The sequence below is a fragment of the Heteronotia binoei genome, chromosome 1, assembly GCF_032191835.1.
Source record: "Heteronotia binoei isolate CCM8104 ecotype False Entrance Well chromosome 1, APGP_CSIRO_Hbin_v1, whole genome shotgun sequence".
Taxonomy (NCBI): Eukaryota; Metazoa; Chordata; class Lepidosauria; order Squamata; family Gekkonidae; genus Heteronotia; species Heteronotia binoei.
The window spans coordinates 45,945,879-45,966,911 of NC_083223.1; the positions used below are offsets into that span (position 1 = coordinate 45,945,879).

The 21,033-nt window shown below is 42.6% G+C and overlaps 1 protein-coding gene across 3 annotated transcripts in view; it reads right to left on the reverse strand.

The window, feature by feature from the left end:
* Nucleotides 1-19,084, reverse strand: part of LPIN1 (lipin 1) — a 146,541-nt gene extending 127,457 nt beyond the window's left edge. The window contains exon 1 of one of the 3 annotated variants that reach the window (XM_060233799.1): nt 18,816-19,084. In XM_060233799.1, the coding sequence (XP_060089782.1) occupies nt 18,816-18,875 (60 nt within the window). In that variant the 5' untranslated portion in view covers nt 18,876-19,084. The remainder of the gene's footprint in view (nt 1-18,815) is intronic. The other 2 variants (XM_060233776.1, XM_060233793.1) reach the window with 2 other exon arrangements.
* Nucleotides 19,085-21,033: the final 1,949 nt, after the last annotated feature.

A 21,033-nucleotide genomic window follows, 5' to 3' on the forward strand; every position in this document is an offset into this window, starting at 1 on the left:
TAACCACAGAAAGAGTGAAGTGGCTAGGCCAAAGCTGAAAGGACGCTCAGCTGTGGATGTGTCTGATGATGAAAGAACAGTCCGATGCGGCAAAGAACAATACTGCATCGGAACGTGGCATGTAAGATCTATGAATCAAGGTAAGCTAGATGTGGTCAAACAAGAGATGGCAAGACTGAACATCGACATGTGGGAATCAGTGAACTAAAATGGATGGGAATGGATGAATTTAACTCAGAGGATGACTACATCTATTATTGTGGCCAAGAGTCTCATAGAAGAAATGGTGTGGCCTTTATAGTTAACAAGAGAGTGAAGAAGGCAATAATGGGATACAATCTCAAAAATGATAGAATGATCTCAGTCCGTATCCAAGGCAAACCATTCAATATCACAGTAATCCAAGTCTATGTCCCAACCACTGATGCAGAAGAGGCTGAAGTGGACCAGTTCTATGAAGATCTACAACACCTTCCAAAAAAAGACGTCTTCCTCATCATAGGGAACTGGAAGGCCAAAGTAGGAAGTCAAAAGGTGACTGGAACAACTGACAAGTTTGACCTTGGAGAACAAAATGAAGCAGGGCAAAGGCTAATAGAGTTTTGCCAAGCGAACAAAATGGTCATAGCGAACACCCTCTTCCAACAATCTAAAAGGCGACTCTACACGTGGACATCACCTGATGGGCAACACAGAAATCAGATTGCTTATATACTCTGCAGTCAAAGATGGAGAAGCTCCTTACAGTCAGCAAAAACAAGACCTGGAGCTGTCTGTAGCTCAGATCACGAGCTACTCATCGCAAAATTCAGGCTTAAACTGAAGAAAACTGGGGAAGCCATTAGGCCATTCAGGTATGACCTTGATCACATCCCTTATGAATATACAGTGGAGGTGAAGAATAGGTTTAAGGAACTAGAGTTGATAGACCAAGTGCCGGAAGAACTATGGGAGGAGGTTCGTGACATTGTACAGAAGGCAGCAATCAGCACCATCCCAAAGAAAAAGAAATGTAAGAAAGCAAAGTGGCTGTCTGATGAGGCTTTACAAATAGCTGAGGAAAGAAGGAAAGCGAAAGGCAAAGGTGAAAAGGAAAGATTCACTCAACTGAATGCAGATTTCCAGAGAACAACAAGGAGAGATAAGGAGGCCTTCCTGAAGGAACAATGCAAAGCAATAGAGGAAAATAATAGAATGGGAAGGACAAGAAATCTCTTCAAGAAAATTGGAGAAATCAAGGGAATGTTTCGTGCTAAGATGGCCATGATAAAGGACAAAAATGGTAGGGACCTAACAGAAGCCAAAGAGATCAGGAAGAGGTGGCAAGAATACACAGAAGAATTATACAAGAAGGATCTCAATGTCCCGGACAACCATGACAGTGAAATCGATGACCTTGAGCCAGACATCCTGGAGTGTGAAGTCAAATGGGCTATAGAAAGCATTACTAACAACAAAGCGAGCGGAGATTACAGTATCCCAGTTGAGCTATTCAAAGTCCTAAAAGATGATGCTGTTAAAGTGATGCACACATTATGACAACAAATTTGGAAAACACAACAGTGGCCACAGGATTGGAAAAGGTCAGTTTATATTCCAATCCCAAAGAAGAGTAATGCCAAGGAATGTTCAAACTATCACACCATTTCACATGCCAGCAAGGTCATCTTAAAGATCCTACAAGCTAGGCTTCAGCAGTATGTCGATCGGAAACTACCAGAAGATCAAGATGGGTTTTGGAGAAGTAGAGGAACTAGAGATCAAATCGCCAACATTCGCTGGATTATGGAGAAAGCACGGGAGTATCAGAAAAAACATCTATTTCTGCTTCATTGACTATGCTAAAGCCTTTGATTGTGTGGATCACAACAAACTGTGGCAAGTTCTTAAAGAGATGGGAGTACCAGACCAGCTCACATGTCTCCTGAGAAACCTGTATAAGGGTCAAGAAGCAACAGTCAGAACGGGATATAGAACAACTGGAAATAGGAAAAGGATTTTGACAAGGATGTATATTGTCACCCTGCTTATTTAATTTATATGCAGAGTACATCATGCAGAATGCTTGCCTGGATGAAGCACAAGCTGGAATTAAGATTGCCAGGAAAAACATCAACAACCTCAGATATGCAGATGACACTACTCTAATGGCAGAAAGTGAGGAGGACCTAAGGAACCTTTTGTTGAGGGTGAAAGAGGAGAGCACAAAAGTAGGCTTGAAATTCAACATCAAAAAAACTAAGATCATGGCATCTGGCCCCATCACACCTTGGCAAATAGAAGGGGAAGACATGGAAGTAGTGACAGACTTCACATTTCTGGGATCCAAGATCACTGCAGATGGTGACTGTATCCATGAAATTAAAAGATGTTTGCTCCTTGGGAGGACAGCTATAGTTAACTTGGGCAGTATAATAAAAGTAGAGACATCAGCCTGCCAACAAAAGTCCATATGATGGTATTCCCAGTAGTAATGTATGGCTGTGAGAGCTGGACCATAAGGCAGGCCAAGCGCAGAAGAATAGATGCTTTTGAGATGTGGTGTTGAAGAAGACTCTTGAGAGTCCCTTGGACTGCAAGAAGATCAAATCAGTCCGTCCTAAGGGAAATCAATCCAGACAGTTCCCTGGAAGGTCAGATGCTGAAGCTGAAGCTCCAATACTTTGGCCACCAAATGAGAAGGGAGCACTCCCTGGAGAAGATCCTGATGGTAGGAAAGACAGAAGGCAAAAGAAGAAGGGGACAGCAGAAGATGAGATGGCTGGACAGTGTTACTGATGTAACAAACACAAATTTGAGCAGACTTCTGAGGATGGTGGAAGACAGGAGGACCTGGGGTGACTTTGTCCATGGGGTCGCAAAGAGTCGGACTTGACTATGTGACTGAAGAACAACAATAGGCAGTGGTCAGATGACAGGCTCGGCATGGTGTGACTAGACACACCATCCTAATCCTGCCTCACCCCATAGTTGACCAATCAGACAACTGCTGTGCAGTCTCCACATAGCAGATGGGCAGCTTTGTGCATGAGCAGAACCACTTATCCCCCAGGGTGAATATGTGGTTATGCACACATCGCTAACTGTGAATAAAATGGTGGTAAGGGAACAGATGCCTCAGACCTCCCACAACCCTTGGGTGTGCAATGGGTAGATTAGACATCCAGAAATGTTTAGTGAGAACAATTTGATACATAAATACTGGACTTTCTCTGGTGTTGTGAAAGTTGGGGTGAGGACAGGGGGCCGATTACTGGGGAATGGGGACAAATAATGCTGTCTGGATGTGCACATTAAATCAGGTAGGGAGAAGTGATCACATCGTATCAAACAGTTCATCTGATCACAACCTTAATCCACTTTCCTTTGCTCAGTGTGGACTCAAAGCAGTTTACTATATCAAAAACAACAGAAACCTAGCAAATACAAATATTTTAACCCAAGTCTCTTAACTACTGTATTTACCATCAAAAGACTAATTCACAGTATGCTGTGTAGGACTGCCAGTACCCTAGTGGGAGAAAAAAAAATTAAATGGCCTTCAGGGCTGATGGGACAATTCCACTTCTGGGGAAAATATGGAAGTGATGTCATGCCTCACTTGCAATCACTGGAAATTCTGGGGTTTTACCATAGAGTTCCTGCACATTCCCATGTTTATGGGTTCTTCCCGGAAATGATGTCATTCTGTTGCCAATGGCCACTGCCCAACTTCACCTCCTGGTCTCCTGCTGGTCACCAGGCCAGGCCTGGCAACCCTAGTGGTGAGGGAGGGCAAAGCCAGTCATGAGGCCCTCCCCACATGAGGTCCTCCCCACAGCTCACATGAAACAAGAAATAAAACAAGAAATGATACAACATTAAAACTATGACTCAGCAAAGCAAGCGATAATTATTCAATAAAATTTAATTTCCCCATCTATGCATAAAACATCTATGCACTCAAACCAGCAGCTAGGGTTGCCAGCCTCCAGGTGGGGCCTGGAGATCTGCTGCTTTTACAACTGACCTCCAGCTAGCAGAGATCAGCTCCCCTGGAGAAAATGGTTGGTTTGAAGGGTAGACTGTACAGCATTGTACCATGCTGAGGCTCCTCCCCTCCCCTCCCCTCCCCAAACCCCACCTCTCCTAGATCCACCCCTCCAAAAAAATCTCCAGGTATTTTCTAACCCCAGCCTGGCAACCCTAAGATCAGCTGTAATTCTGGGAGATTTCCAGGCTCCACCTGAAGTCTGGCAACTCAGGGAGATGGGGCACTGGTTAACACATGCAGGAGAATGAGGTGGTTGAATTCATAAAGGCCAGAATGGACTGAACTCTGGCAGACTGCAAGTTAAGGTTGGCAGCTAAAACTTAAAGCCCAGTATGGTAAAACTGTAGAATTTGGGGGGGGGGGGGAGTTGCTAGAGCGTCTGACCAGAAGTGACATTGCAACATTGCTTGAATGTCATTTTCGCCAACATTTTTTCCATTGCTGCATCAGGAAGCACAGGGGACAAAGGGACCTTGTTCCCCTGTTGGAGGTGGATTTCAGTTTTGAGTGTAATACTTTAAAAAAAAATACTCCAGGCAAACAGAAAACCTGCACAGCAAAGAGAAAGTTTTAACAGTTTTCTGTTTACAGGGAGCTTTGTCTGAGAAAGAGCATTCAAAATTGCAATAGCTGTGTCCAGGGGTGGAATTCTAGCAGGAGCTCCTTTTCATATTAAGCTCTTTTTTGTAAGGTCTTGGAGGATTGGCTACATCAGGGGTGTGTGACCTAATATGAAAAGGAGCTCCTGCTAGAATTCCATCCCTGGCTTTGTCAGACCTGCAGTTTGAGTGGTGCAATCCATTCTACCCTGTCAATCTGACAAGAAGCTGAGAGTAGCCATGCTGGATCAGTCCATCATCCTGTTTCCATCAGTGACCAGTCTCAAGGAAGCCCATAAGCAGGCCCCACAGAAAACAGCCCTTGCCTACTGACTGTTCCTGCTACAAAAAAAAAGCCCTGCCCATAGCAAAGACCACTAATGGCAATAAACAAACAAGAACGATAGGCTATGAAAATGTGGGATAAAAACTAGTTAAAAGTCTGGGTGACTAGAAATGCCTTTACTTAGTTCCTAAATGCAAATTAAATATTTAGACTACCACAGGTAGGTATTGTGCTGATATGCCAATATTGCTCACATAGTGGTCAAATCCATGTTTAGGCACTGGACATGTAGATTGTCACATAAGCATGTTATTTTTGTCCACTCATATCACATTGAAATTAGGTCTTGTATGCCTGCAGCAATGAAATATAAGCCTTGCACGAGTCAATAAATACACCATTGTTAACAAGATGATAGGAAAAGAGATGAGTCACTTGACCTTCTGTTTCATCTCTTTTCAGCTTCATCACCCCTTGCTGATGTAAACAGATCAGAAACTTAAGCAAGTTCAGGACTTCCTCTACCTGAGAACATGACAATGTAAACAGGTTCTTAACCAGGAAAAAAATAACACAAGACAGAAAATCAACAACACCTTGGTGTGACATCACAAATCTGACCTCTAACAATTTCAGAGTGTTGGCTCACCTCGTGTCAGCCTCTAAAAATATCAACACTCTGAAGGTAGATACATCCTGATGGGGAATATGAATTGGGAAGAACGGATGATGTCTTTCTGTTTTCCCTCTGCTTCCATTCGGTATTTATATCCTTTGGGTCATATTCAACTTGTCAGATTTTGACTTTAATAGGAGCTGCAAGTCATAGCAAAGCAAAGTTGGGAAGTGAGATGTCATTTGTTTGTTTGATACATACCCCGCCCCTTTCATTTATTATTTTATGGAACCCAAGGCTGTTCATATAGGGTCCTCGGTCCTGCAGTCTGGGTCTGGTTAGACCCAAACCTCAGCTTTAATGTGCACGCTTTGCTGTCTACACTTCAGGACTGTGATTTCATTGAGGTGGAAGAGAAATCAGGATATAATGTCACCCATGTCTTTTCTGGAGGATCTAAAAACACTCCTCTGCTTTTTCAGTAGATGACAAGTCAACTTTGTATGGAGCAGGGGCACACCTCTCTCTCTCTCTCGGCTTGGCTTCGCGAACGAAGATTTAAGAAGGGTGCAATAGTCCACGTCTGCTGCAGGCTCGCTGGTGGCTGACAAGACCAATGTGGGACAGGCAGGTCCGGCCACAGCGGCTGCAGGGAAAAGTCTGATTTAGGGTTGGTGCTGTAGCAGTGCGATTCTTCCTCAAATACCACTGTGTTCAGGTGGCATCGATGGCTTAGTGTGCTTTATATCAGCTTCAGATGGTGGCCCAGCTGTGCCCCTATCTGGGTACAGATAACCTGGTTTCAGTAATCGATGCTCTGGTAATCTCCCCCCTCTATGTGGGGCTGCCCTTGAAGACAATTCAGAAGCTGCAGCTGGTGCAGAATGCAGCAGCCAGATTAATAACTGGAGGTCCAAACACATGACCAATTCTGATCTACCTGTATTAGCTGCCTATATGTCTCCAGCCCCAATTCAAGGTGCTGGTTTTAACCAACAGCACCCTATTCAGCTTGGGACCACAATACCTGTCAAAGTGCATCTTCTGGCCTCAATCCATTTGGACACTGCGCTCAGACTCTGGAGCCTTCCTTGGGGTGCCAACTCCTCAAGAGGCTCAGAGGGTGGCAACTGGGGAAGGGCCTTTTGGTGGTGGCCTCCCATCTTTGAAACAATCTCCCTGCTGAGATCAGCTCCCAGGAGAAAATGACTGTTTTGAAGGATGGATGATATGGCATTCTACCATACTGAGGCTTCTCCCCTCCCCTCCCCATACCCCACCCTCTCCTGGATCCACGCCCACAGTCTTCAGGTATTTTCCAGTATCAACCTGGCAAGCCTCTCCAGGGGCCCATTATGATTAACTTTCCTCTGTTAATTGTTCTTTACTGCTTCTACTGTTTTAATGTTCTTTTGTTCTTATATTATTTTTTCAATTTTAATGTCTAGTTATTGTATTTTATGGTTTTTTACTTGTAAACCACCTAGAAAGCTTTGGGTGTGGATAGTATTAACAACAACATCATCATCATCATGTTAATTGATGCATTCATCACGTTAATTTTATTCATAGTAACACCATTCTTGGCAAATGATTGTATGAAAGTCACTGATCAAAGTGTGACTAATTCAAGCATGCTACCAAATACTACATGAAGAAGTTATATGCCTAAAGACGTTGCCAGGACAAAAACCCAAATTGAGGCTGGCTTAATGTGAAACAAAACCATCCCACTTCCTTTTTTCTTTCATTTCTAATGCTGCCCTAGATCCAACAAACATCTCCAACATCTCTCACTCAGCATACTCCAATGACCAGAAGTATGACCAGAGATGCTCTTTAGTGGGTGTGTTCACACTACACTAAATAATGTGTTTTGCAACTGGATTTTTGCTATTCTTACACAGTAAACATCAAGTTGCAAAGTGTATTATTAGAACGCATCTGCTGTCTGCTTTTCAGGCTCCATATGATTATTCCCCACATCAAGAGTATATGTCTGCCCAATTGACTGAATGATACTTTTAAACTAATTTAATGCACTGTGGCTAACATCACTATACTTGTTATTTCACAAACTACACTATAATTATTTTACAAACCCAAACTGGGTTTGGGGTTTTTTCTTGCAGTTGAATTATGATGATGTCCAAGCAGGGTGACCAGAGGTACACTGCAGTTCAAAGGTGCACTTTTGCCACTGGGTTCCTTTTCCTCCTCCCTCTGGAACCGTTTTCTCTCATTCCTTTAAAGTCTGAAACTGCACTCCTGTGTGCAGTTACTAAATCATGAATACAACATGAGGATTCTACTTTTTTTACCGGTTCAGGGCAGAGGAAATGGTCCTAGAATCACTGTCCTTTTTCTTAAGCCAGGATCGTCCTGACTTTAAAGATATTTCTCCGGCTTTATAGTGAGTGCTGTATGTAGGGAAAATGCAAGTTTGCGCCCACAAATTTTAAGTCAGGGATTTGCTGCCCGACATAAAGTTTGCATTCGTTGTCATTGAAGTCAAAGGAATCCAGTACATTATCACCTGCTGTGGAGGAGTCCTGTGTCAATCACCTAAACAACTGCTTCCACCCATATCATCCATCTCTTCCAGTGGGCAGAACATGAGCTTCTAGGTGGGTGGGTTTCCTGACAACTGTTCTCGCCAGTGTCCAGGCCTCAAAGCAAAATGTGACTTAAACATGATTTGAAGTGTCCTGTAAGCCTTACGATAAATGGCAAAGGTTGCATTAAAAAAAAATTACAGGTTTTCACAGAAGGTGAAAAAAGGGCATATGGGAATAAGTGCAAAACTGGTCTTATTAGGCACTTTCACTAGGGTTTCCAATCCCCAGTTGGGAGCAGGGGATCCCCCAGTTTGGAGGCCCTCCCCCCACTTCAGGATTAGCAGAAAGTGGAGGGGGGAGGGAAATGTCTGCTGGGCACTCCGTTATACCCTATGGAGACCAATTCCCATAGGGTATAATGGAGAATTGATCTGTGGGTATTGGGGGCTTTGTAGGGCTGTTTTTTTTTAAGTAGAAGCACCAAATTTTCAGCATAATATCCAGGGCCTCTCCTCAAAACATCCTCCAAGTTTCAAAAAGATTGGACCAGGGGGTCCAATTCTATGAGCCCAAAAGAAGGTGCCCCTATCCTTCATTGTTTCCAATTAAAAGGTGTGCAGTCTCTTTAGATATGATTGTCAAAACTCCCTTTGGAGTTCAATTGTACTTGTCACACCCTTACTCCTGGCTCCACCATCAAAGTCTCCTGGCTGCACCTCCAAAGTCCCCAGATTTTTCTTGAGTTGGACCTGGCAGCCCTAACTTTCACACATGCTGAATAATGCACTTTCGATTCATTTTCAATGCACTTTGCTACTGGATTTTACTGTGTGGAATAGCAAAATCCACACGCAAATGTAAGCTAAAGTACATTGGAAGTGGATTGAAAGTGTATCATTTAGCATGTGCAAAAGTGCATGTTGTGAGTGTATCTGAAAGCATTTCATTTTTGCAAAAAAGCTGGCACTCTCATAAGTCCTTGGTCAACAGGTGTTACAAAGGAGTGATGATGCCAAGTGGGGGGGGGGGCAGAAGCCCAAGTTTCCAACGGTGTAGGCTGGATCAGCACAACTGTTCCTTTATAAATAACCTTCTGCCCTTTAGTGGTTCTCATCTGCTCCCAAGAGGCGTAAAAACTGCTCAGTTTCCCTATCACTAGACTGAAGAGGAGCCATCTTTAAAAGCCAACAAGGGCTGGCTCATGCTGGCTTGTTTCATTGGAATAGAGCAGCATCAAGGAGCGATGGATTCTTTTCAGTATTTCTGTTTTGCTTCTTGCCTGACGGAAGCCTCCGTGATGGGTAGCAAAAAAAAAAAAATTTAAAACAAGGAAAAACAACCAGCAAAAAAAAAAATCTGGGGAGAGGCGTTAAAGAACATCAGATGATGTTTCAAATGCAGCAGTTTTAAATGATTAACAGCAAGGATTGAAACACGCAATAAAATCAAGTAGCAAAAAAGACCAGTTAAACAAGGAGCTCCTCTAAAAAGTGGTATTACTTGTACCTGATGATGAAGACGTGAGGTGTTCACAAATTCATGTCAAAGCCTGGCTTTATCCTGCAGTTGCATGCTCTGTAATCCTGATGCCTGCTCTCTCTAAATGCTGGCGGTGAAGGCAGCTGGGAAGGAGATTTGCAGGGGAGAAATGGCAGGAGGGAGAAGGGTGAAACAGCCATTGCAAAATAAATCCTTCTCAATAATGCTTGGCAGCAAAGAACTTGTGGTCAGGATTATATTCATTCATTCATTTATTTATTTCATTTATATGCCAGCCTCCCCGCCAAGGCAGGCTCAGGGCAGCTAACAATACGAGGGTCAGCAATAGCATGCCCAACCATTTAACAGGAAATATAAAAACGTTAAAACATTTAAAACAGCTGGTGCTAATTCGATGTATCTGAACAACAATTAGTAGTGGTAATCAGACTGGTCGATTTTTAAACTTCTAGAGGTCCCAGACAAGCCACTGGTGGTGTTTCTGGGCCCAATCCGTCACTGTAGATGTCATTATAAAAAAGCATGGTGGAAGAGTGCCGTTTTGCAGGCCCTCAGAACTGTGTGAGCTCTCGCAGGGCCCTCGCCTTCTCCAGCAACTCATTCCACCAGCTAGGAGCAGCGATGGGAAAGACCCTGGCTCTTGCTGACGCAAGCCTAGCTTCTTTGATGCTGGGGACCATCAACAGGTTTTGGGTTCTGGACCGAAGTGCTCGCTGGGGCATAGATGGGGAAAGGCAGTCCCTAAGGTATGCAGGACCCTGGCCATATATGTGTCCATATATGTATGACTGCGGTGGCCATATATGTATGACTGCAGTGTCATATGCACTCTAGATCACAGCAGTAAGTATTCAAATTCAGAGTAATTAAATGATAAGAAATATATAGTGGTGGTGAGAACCAGAGAGGATTGTGAGGAACTCCAAAGGGATCTGTTGAGACTGGGTGAGTGGGCGTCAACGTGGCAGATGAGGTTCAATGTGGCCAAGTGCAAATTAATGCACATTGGGGCCAAGAATCCCAGCTGCAAATACAAGTTGATGGGGTGTGAACTGGCAGAGACTGACCAAGAGCGAGATCTTGGGGTTGTGGTAGATAACTCACTGAAAATGTCAAGATGGTGTGCGTTTGCAATAAAAAAGACCAACGCCATGCTGGGAATTATTAGGAAGTGAATTGAAAACAAATCAGCCAGTATCATAATGCCCCTGTATAAATCGATGGTGCGGTCTCATTTGGAATACTGTGTACAATTCTGGTCACCGCACCTCAAAAAGGATATTATAGCATTGGAAAAAGTGCAGAAAAGGGCAACTAGAATGATTACAGGTTTGGAACACTTTCCCTACGAAGAAAGGTTAAAACGCTTGGGGCTCTTTAGCTTGGAGAAATGTTGACTGCGGGGTAACATGATAGAGGTTTACAAGATTATGCATGGGATGGAGAAAGTAGAGAAAGAAGTACTTTTCTCCCTTTCTCACAATACAAGAACTCGTGGGCATTCAATGAAATTGCTGAGCAGTCGGGTTAGAACGGATAAAAGGAGGTACTTCTTCACCCAAAGGGTGATTAACATGTGGAATTCACTGCCACAGGAGGTGGTGGCGGCTACAAGCATAGCCAGCTTCAAGAGGGGGTTAGGTAAAAATATGGAGCAGTTGTCCATCAGTGGCTATTAGCCACAGTGTGTGTGTGTGTATATATATATAAAATTTTTGGCCACTGTGTGACACAGAGTATTGGACTGGATGGGCCATTGGCCTGATCCAACATGGCTTCTCTTATGTTCTTAATGCTCAGCAGTGTTTGTTGTAAATAATCAAAATGTAATTAAATAAAAAATTATAGTGCAATTACACTTTTAAATTCAATAAAATCAATGGGTTTAGGATGATATGTTTGTTTAGGCTTGCATTGCTGGTGATGTACATATGTGTATAAACAAAGTCTTAATTACAGTTAATGAAAGCATCTGAGCAAGACCTTATGAAATCTCAGCAGACATACAGGGACTAAATAGGATTCCACAAGTGAGGGAGAGGGGGTTTCGTTAAAGAACACAGAGTATACAAGCTCCAGTTACAGGTTGTACATCTGCATTGATCAAGTATAAATCAAGACTATATAGTGACACATGTAAGTTTAGCAAAGTGATGGAAGAGGAATCATACAGGCAATAGTAATGCATAATGCATTGCTGCAATTCATACTTAAATCAGTTGTTCAGAGAAGAGTGCTTTAAAAACTGGAGGGGCTATGGCTCAGTGGTAGAGTATCTGCTTGGCACACAGACGGTCTTACATTCAGTTGTCCATGTCTTTCTAGTTTAAATGATGACCTGGTAGTAGATAATGTGACAGACCTTTTCAGGGTCTACCCTGGAGAGCCACTGGCTTAGACAATATTGACCCCCTTAAAAAGTGTCCAGAGCTCATAATGTTACAACTGCGCCTTTTTCACACACTAAACAAGTAATAGCTGCCAATTATTAGAAAACATGGCTAGCACAAGATATAGTTGTATATACGTAGTAGATATCAAAATCAAGGAAGCACTTAGTTATCTTCAATGAGGCAAGACAAATTTTGAGATTTCATTAAATGCAGCATTGGGTTAATTATTATATATATATATATATATATATATATATATATATATATATATATATATATATATATATATATATATATATATATATGTTTAACTACTATGGGATGTCTCTGGGATTTTCTATTTTCTACTCTCCAACCCAAAATATCCTGATCCACTACTAAAAGAAACCAATGTGTGCATTTGTTGGGCATTATGTAGGACAGTCTCTGTGTGAGAAAGAATTCTGTTGCATGAGAAGCATCTTGATTTAGGGGCTAAAAGATAGGCGGAACCCAGAATATGATTCAGCACTGTGTCCTTTAGTTCAACCCTGATATTATGTTCAACCCCAAAGAGCATTGCCAGTTTGGAGGCCAAGTAAGAGGCACTGGTATTTAACCACAAGTGATGCTATTGTGTTACATTAATTCTGTAAGTATAAGGGACAAGAAAAAAGGTATATTATAAGCCTCTGGCTCTATCTATGTTAGTCTGAATTTCATTTTGAAACATCTGCAAGCTGGGTTGTAATCAATCCTCCTTAAAATCCTGAACAATTTATGGTACAGAAGAAGAAAACTGGCTCAGGTTGTTCATTGAAATTGTGTTTTGTTTAGTATTATGGAATAGTCAAAGGGACTCCTCCTGCAGAACCTGTTCTTCAAGTTTTCAATCTGGAGCTCACTGTGTTTAGCCCATTTAGCAAGCTTCAGGGTGAGTCTTTTATTGCCACTGACATCTTATTCTGTTCAGTCTCCTGTGCTTTGCCTCAGGCACAGCAGTTGTGTTAAGTAAGGTAAGAATCACCTGACTCAAGCTTATTGCTAATTCTGATTTCTACGCCCACAGGTAGAATTCTCATCCCACTGACAAATGCCTTACACATTCCAGCGCCATGTCATCCCCAAGCATTTTATAGCTAAGGGTCTGAAAAGGAAACTTGTTTGTTTAAAAAAGATCTCTGTCTAAACAGCATTTATTTTTTTTATTTATTTGGAATATTGGACTTCTAGCCTTCCCTCTCTTGTGCAGCAAGGCTCAGGGCAGAGTACAACAAGTTAGAACAATAATCAAATTATTTAAAATTATACCCTACAATAATAATCAAAGCTAAAATCAGATGGTACCATAGGTACGAACCACACCCTATTCAGGTGAGGTTGTGAGACTGTGTGGTGTATAAAGCTGATACATCATATGGTAAGTGGGGGATTAGGGGAGGGTGGTTAGCTGGAGGAGGCCAAGTTAGATGGAAAACCCCCACTGTTTCAACCATATGCTTGGCGGAACATTTCAGTTTTACACGCCCTATGGAACTGAATAAGGTTCTGCAGGGCCCAGATCTCATCTCGAAGGGTGTTCCACCAGGCGGTGGTCACAGCTAAGAAAGCTCTGGCCTGGGCTAAGGCAAGACAAATACTTTAGGGGCCAGGGGCCACCAGGAAGTTGTTGTTCATGGAGTGCAATGATCTCCTGGGGCGTACCAGGAGAGACAGCTCCATAGATTTGTTGGTTCCAGACCATGTAGGGCTTTGAAGGTTAAGAATCTGAATCTGATATGATATGATATGATCTATGTCTGTATGATCTATTTGTCTGTATGAATTCCTTACAAAGGAATCCTTTGCTCTGAATCTTACAATCTCTCAAATACATAAGCTTTCTCATATAAACTGCTATCCTTAATTTTAATGCGTTTCGTTATATCTTGCCATAGTCTAGGGACATTTTTCAGCCTGAGGACCGCCTGTTGATTTCCCCCTTACATTCTTCCTGCAACACTTCCTAGGCCTGGCTGACATACCTCAATGATAGACTACCTGGTCGCCTATGCACTATGGAATAGATCAGCTCATTTATCTCCATGATGGATGCAGTCCTCCCCAGGCTCCATCCCCAAATCTCCAGGAGTTTCCCAACCTGGACCTGGTAACCCTACCCCCTATCCCCTGCCTGTTGCCAGGAGGGCTTGGCAACCCTAAAGCAACATGGGATGGGGATGCTACTAGAAACAGGAAGAGCTAGTGTTCAGCTCAGAGTCTACCCTCCAAAGCATCCATTTTCTCTGTGGGAACTGATGTTTGTAGTCTGGAGATGAGCTGTCATTCCCACAGATCCCCAGGCCTCACCTTGAGGCTGTCTGAACAAACGAAGGGATTATGGGTTATAGACTCGTAGAAAACATAGTATGATCCACTGTGTAAAACCTTCAAAAATATATCTGTTATTCAACACTACAATATTATGTATTTGTTTGTGATTTTTATCATTTATACTGACATTTATTCCAAACTTCAATAAGTGAATGATAGATACATCACCTTATGTAAGTTCAAGCAACCTTTCAAAGTATAATATAATGAGGTCCAACATCACTGCAGCACAACATATAAGGGTGCGCACAGTCCACTCACAGATTCATGAGAAAGGAATCACTTCTCATTTTCATGAGAAACAAGTCTCTAAGTCCTTGCTCAAAAACCACAATAAAGGTGTCACCCACAAGGAACCAGTGACAATGACTCTCCTAACTGTGACCATGCACTTTCCTAATCTCCTAATCTTCTTCAAGGTTGTGGTAAACGCAGAAACCTCACTTTCATTCTGGATTTGCCAGATGAAATATATTGCCCATGCAATCTTGTCCTCATATATAATAATACTTCTGTACCAATTTAGTCTTACCACCTTACCCACTGCCTTGTAAATTTATTCTGCAGACCACACCGTTCCCATATATTCACAGGTATAGTGGCTGCCTTGTCGATTTCACAGTTGAGCTAGGTTCTCCAACTGCAAGAATGCTCACTACATTAAAATGTACTACCTATAGCATGCAGCTGCCTTTCAGCAAATTGCTTCAAGATACAGTATATAAGTTGACATTTAATGAATTGTATAACATCACACCACATATTGCCCATACAATGTATAAGCATAGCCGCTTAAAGGAATGGAGGAAATTCCAAACTAAGATTCAAGCCTCCCGGCTCACAGGTTTTTAACTTATACATCCAGAATGTTTCCTATCGTAGAAGTACTTTATATATATACATCAGACACATTGTATGGGTGGGAAGAATATTTAACTATAACACAAATTTTCAGGCCATCAGGAGTATATCCAGCTGGAGGCTGGCATCCCTATTTTGCTTTCAGCCCTCCAACTTATGTATATGGTGAGCCACCAATGCTAGAATCAGGGCCAGACTATCTGGTACCCTAGGCAAGGCTAACTTCTGGTGCCCCCCCCCACACACACACTGATAACCACGTGGGGTACCCAATTTGGTGCTCCCAGAAGGCCGGCGCCCTAGGCAATTGCCTAGTTTGTCTAGTGGCAGGGCCAGCCCTGGCTAGAAATCTACAAAATGACTGGTGAAGAGTGGAGACCTAATTGTGGACCATTTCCCAATGTGTGGAATGGCCTAAGAGAAGCAACCCTCTCAAATCACCCAAGTATGTCCAGAGATACAGACTTTACATCACTTCTTTAATATGCTTAAAATAGTCAGACATTTATCCAATGACTTGGGAGCTGTTTTCTTTTTATTTGATATTACGCTATCAGAGAATGTCCATGAATACTCCAGACCACATGGGCAGGGTCAACTTGTGTGATATTTTTCTTCAGGAGAATTGTGATTAGGAAGAAAATGATCACACAGTTATGGATGGACCCAGATGAGTTAAGTATTCACATATTACACAGTGGCATGAGGTCATATGTAACAGCTCCCAAGCTACTGGCAGTGGTGTTTAGAAGAGATCTAAGTCTTTGTTGAATGGAACACCTAATGAGAATATCTTACTACCTAACATTAATCATACTCAGGGTGCTTGGCATTATGATAGTTTACAGTTACCAGAGCATCTTTGGTTTGCTAGGAGCATAGATCTCAAAACAGTTTACAGCTGGTAAAGTCAACGATGGCAGTTCCAGGTGTACATCACCTGGACCATTCCTCCTCTTTCTTCTCTGGTTGCTTTTTGGAAGCAGCAGCCCTTTGAATAATTATAGCCACTGAGAGGATGTGAGGACCAGATTCCAGGGCCCTGTGTCACCTTGGGGGCCCCATAGAACCAGGCAAGTCAAGTAATTTTTCATACAGACCTTGTTTTGTGTTTGTGTGATGTGACAGACAGGGGCACAGAGAATCTTTGCTGGGGTGGGGGTGAGCTGGTTCTTGGCAGTCCTGAATGTAATAATTATTCGCCCTCTCAACTTTTCTTTTAAAAACACTGCAAGAAATTGTATCACATGAATGGATGTTATTCCCTAGATGGCAAGCAGATGTCCAAGATTTGTTAATTAGTATAAGGCAGTAGGAAGCAATATAATTCATTTTTCCACCTCATAGACAATTGTCTCTAGCTGTAGTCCTGCAGAGTTATATGTTGGGTCAACACACACATTGCAAAACATCTCACATCACTGCTCAGGTCAAGACTGTTCTCCTGCTTCAGTTAATGTGCACAGCCTCCATTCACAAGATAATATTTCCCCATTTTACAGATCACCACACCCTATACAGCTGGGGTGGAAGCAGGCATTCCTCTGATACTGGCCCATCAAGCCCTGTAACTGGGAGAAGTTATCATTTTAAATACATGTTTGTTTCCACATGTGTTCCATTCTATGAACAAAAATGAGGCTCATTTCTCCCTCTTAATTAGCTTTGTAATCCAGCATTAAACAATTAACCATTTCCTGATCTCATTTCATTTTGCTGAAACAAACATGTGCTCTTTTTTTCCAGGGGGGGGGGTTGTCTTTCAGTTCTGCAAGTCCATATCTGCAAAACTGAAAGGATGGGGGAAATAATAGCACACCATTCTCACATCCTAGACACTGCATCTGGTATTCTTGACCAGCCACTCTATCCTTCCAGTCAAGAGCAGCACAAGGTTTCCCCTCCCATCCATGGCCAGGCAGGCAGGATGGAAGGACCAAAGGTGAATGGCTGAGGCTTCAAAGCTCACAGAGTCCAGCTGTTGGGCTAGAGTGGGGGAATCTTCATGACAGGATGAGCAGAGCCAGAAAAGAAAGGAAGCTTGGCAGGCAGGCAGGCAGGAGAGAGTCAGCAGGAATTAGGGTTGATGCTACCAAGTTCAGAATCCAGTTGCTGGCTAAAAGGGGAAGAATGTTAGGGAATCTGCCTGCCTGCCTCCCTCCTTTCTTCCATCCTTCCTGAGAGAGAATGGGCATAAGGCGTATCATTAGATGGTGAATGAAAGGCTACAAATATGCATTGAACAGACCACTTCCATTTCTAGTGGGTTGTTTGAAACGCAGTTGTAAATGAATCCTTCTTCATGGCTACCAATTGATTCAGAAACTAGATATATATTTTACATTGTGGTGCTGCCTTGGATCTACCTCATAATGTTGTCCACAGGAAAATACAGGAGGTGAATCTATATGATAGCACAATAATAGGGCAGGGGCCAATGACCTGTGGATCCATTGTTTCACACTTGCACACCAGGAATGAAAGAGAACCTCCAAAACACCTTAAGAAGTGTATATGAATTAAGTCTTAGAGAACCCAACTATTTCTAACACATTCAGATTTTGATTCTTTACCTTCTAGATATCATCAAACTCCTGGCATCCCGGAATCACCTATCATATCCCAAAACTTATATTTTAAAATTTATTTTTGGTATCACTCTTTTCCCCCAAGCACTCTATCAGAAGGAAGAGCCTTACAGTGCCATCCAAAACAGTTACACCTTTCTAAGCTCATTGGCTTCAGTGGATTCTGAAGGCTATAACTCTGCTCAAGGTGGCACTGTTAAACTATAATTCCACCCCCAACCCTTGCTCCAGTTATCCTTTGTGCTAACACATGCACACAGTTATTGTCATCAAGATGCAAACACGGGATTCCAAAATATTACTCCATATTATTCATCCCTACATTGATGCCCATGACAATGGCTCTCATGCATACCTACATATGCTGCCCTGCCACATCTCAAAGCCATGGTGATCTGTACTATTCAGCCAATGTCTGTTATGCACGGTACAAATCAGAAGTGCAGAGGATATTATTTTCTTCACATACCAATAGTACCCAGCAGTGTCAAGGAGTACAAATAATTTCTACAAGTATGCACGTGGCCTCTTTAAATCATGGAGTAAAGGTTTATAAGAGAGGAAGTTAAGTTGGCTAATGGAATCCAAACTGTAATATTCCTACAGCTCTTTTTAAAAATGCACACAGAGAATGGCAATTGTCAGAGGTGTAGCACATCAGTGTAGCACTTCTGTGTTTATGATTGCAGAGATGATCCCTTAACATCTTATTAAGCTTTCAGGGGAAAAGAGAATAAAATCAAGCATGAATTCAGTCCTGATATATCTAGTAGGTCTCTTGTAGCAGTATTCTGCTCCAATACTTCCCAATTTACAGCACATATCCTTGCCCTTAAGTTTTTCCCCGAAGAACAGCATCAAAGACAAGAAAGAAAATGCACACAACAGGTAGTTAGCAAACTATTTTATCCAAAAAAGAGGTAATTAAGTAAACAAACTGAGAAGGCAAATCAAGCCTGGCACAGAAGAACTGCCTTTGTAAAAACTCTCCTACTACTTCTGAAAGTCATTTCAGTCGGAAGGCCTTACCCAGGACCAAGGTGACTCAGTGTCTTCTGATGGCATCTTGAGATGGGCACTTTCTTCCATTGCCAAAGAATTGTACTGCTGGGGGGTGTTAACACCGGTCTAAGCTTCCATCAGGAACAAAAATGCTGCCTTAAAGTAATAAGTTGTTGACAACAAAGATCGAGAGAAAATAATTTCTCAGTGATCATGTTTGCTTGCTAATTTAGCTTGCTCGGGTTCTTGGAACCTCAGCCGGGACAAGAAACATGAGCTCAATAGGCCAATGTACACTCTTGCTTTGCAACTGACTCCTCAAGTATCCCAGTTAAGTCATAAGCCTTCCTGAAAGCAGAGGCATTTACACGCAGGGAAACCAGATACCAGCAAGAAGTGTTTTGATTAGACAATTCAAATAGTTACACTTAAGGAGGACAAGATTGGATTCTGTGCTATCAGAATCGAGCAGAGTTTTGTTTTTGCTTTTCTTTAGGCAAGCTGAACGGGTTGTTTCACAATGAGCCTTTTCACACAAATATCACATAGCAACAAAACCAGATTTGTCATCAGGTATGCACAGATAGGAGCATCATCCAATCTCAGTATTCTGACTGGTGTACCTGTATGGTGCATGTGTTTGCAAACTATTTGTCAAATTCTCATAGTATGCTTAAAGGAATGCTAGTTACAGTCAATGCTCATACAATCCATGTACACTTCATTTTTCTTCATATGTACACTGAGTAATTCTGATGTAACATTCAATGCCTGTATAGTTGAATGAGTGATTTAAAACCTAGTTATTGGTCCCTTGTTTCATTTGTAAAGTGAATGTGTGTTGGCTCTTTCTCACAAACAGTTGTATGCAGATACATGCAGAATGTAAGTGCATTCACTCTAACATGTGAACAGGTCTGCTGTTAAGGGATGTTCTCATTAGGAGAGTACAGGTAGGTACCTCCATTTAGCAAGGTAAACTTCTTTTGTGGTCTCCAGTGCCATTCCTCACTCTAATACATACTAAAGGAGTGAGCAGTTTTTCAGATACAGGGCCACGTCTTGGGTCTCTAATCTACTTTAGTTGGACCTCAGCTCTTTCTGATTCCAGCACACTACAGTCTCTTGTTACTTCCGGGACCCCAGTATTTATGTTCAGGCAAACTGAAAGTGCTGGAGAATAGCCAGTGGTTGCTGCCTGCTGCTACTGAGACCCAGATGTCATGTCATGCTGCCAACCTCCAGGTGGGGGCTGGAGATCTCCTGGAATTACTACTGCTGTCCAGGCAATAGAGATCAGTTCTCCTAGAGAAAATAGCTGCTTTAGAGCACAGACTCTAAGACATTATACCCCACTGAAGTCCCTTCAAGGGCTCCACCTCCAAATCTCTAGGTATTTCCCAATTGGAAGTTGGCAACCCTACAGAGGTGGCTGACACTGTCAGATGTAGATGGGAACTCTTCTCAGAAGACCTGCAACCTCCTAGGCCAATCCTACCCACAGCAATCCTTCAAGAAACCAAACAACAGTGCTCTTGACTGCTTTGAATATTTATAGGATGGACTGGGTCTAGTGTGTGTACCCTGCAAGATATGCCTGCTCTGAAATCAATTCCCTTTTAGGTCCCACACTGAAAGGGAAGTAGGCAAGAGACTCACACCCCGACAGTCTACTCCTAAGCACAGCTGGCTGTGAGATCTCAACTGCCATGTTTTCATGCACATACTTCCCTCAGGGCAAAGAGGGATAGAATACATGCATGGGCTAAGTAAGCTACAGTTTAAGGCCTGGGATCATATTGGTCTCTCAACACAGTTTTTTACAACATTACCATGTTGGGTGATGCTACAGACTCAGAGCCTCTTAAACTTGATATACTTCGGCGCCTCAATATGTCTTAATCTGCCCCTGCCTCCACAGATTAAGGGAAATGAAATGATTCAAGCTTCAAAAATCTTTCTTCATGGATAGGCACAGAAAGCCCCTTCCCAACTCCAGGTTGAAAAACTCTGGAAATCTGAGGGCAGAGACTGCAGAGGGTGGAGCTTGGGGAGGGGAGGGAGCTCAGCAGGCATTTGATGCTATAGACTCCACCCTCTGAAGCAACCATTTTCTTCATGGGAACTCCTCTCTGTGGCCTGGAGATCATTTACAATTCCGGGAGAACTCCAGGCCCCACCTGAAGGCTGGCAACCCTGTTGCCATCTCAGTTTTGCTTTCCATTGGATCCATATGCACCATAGT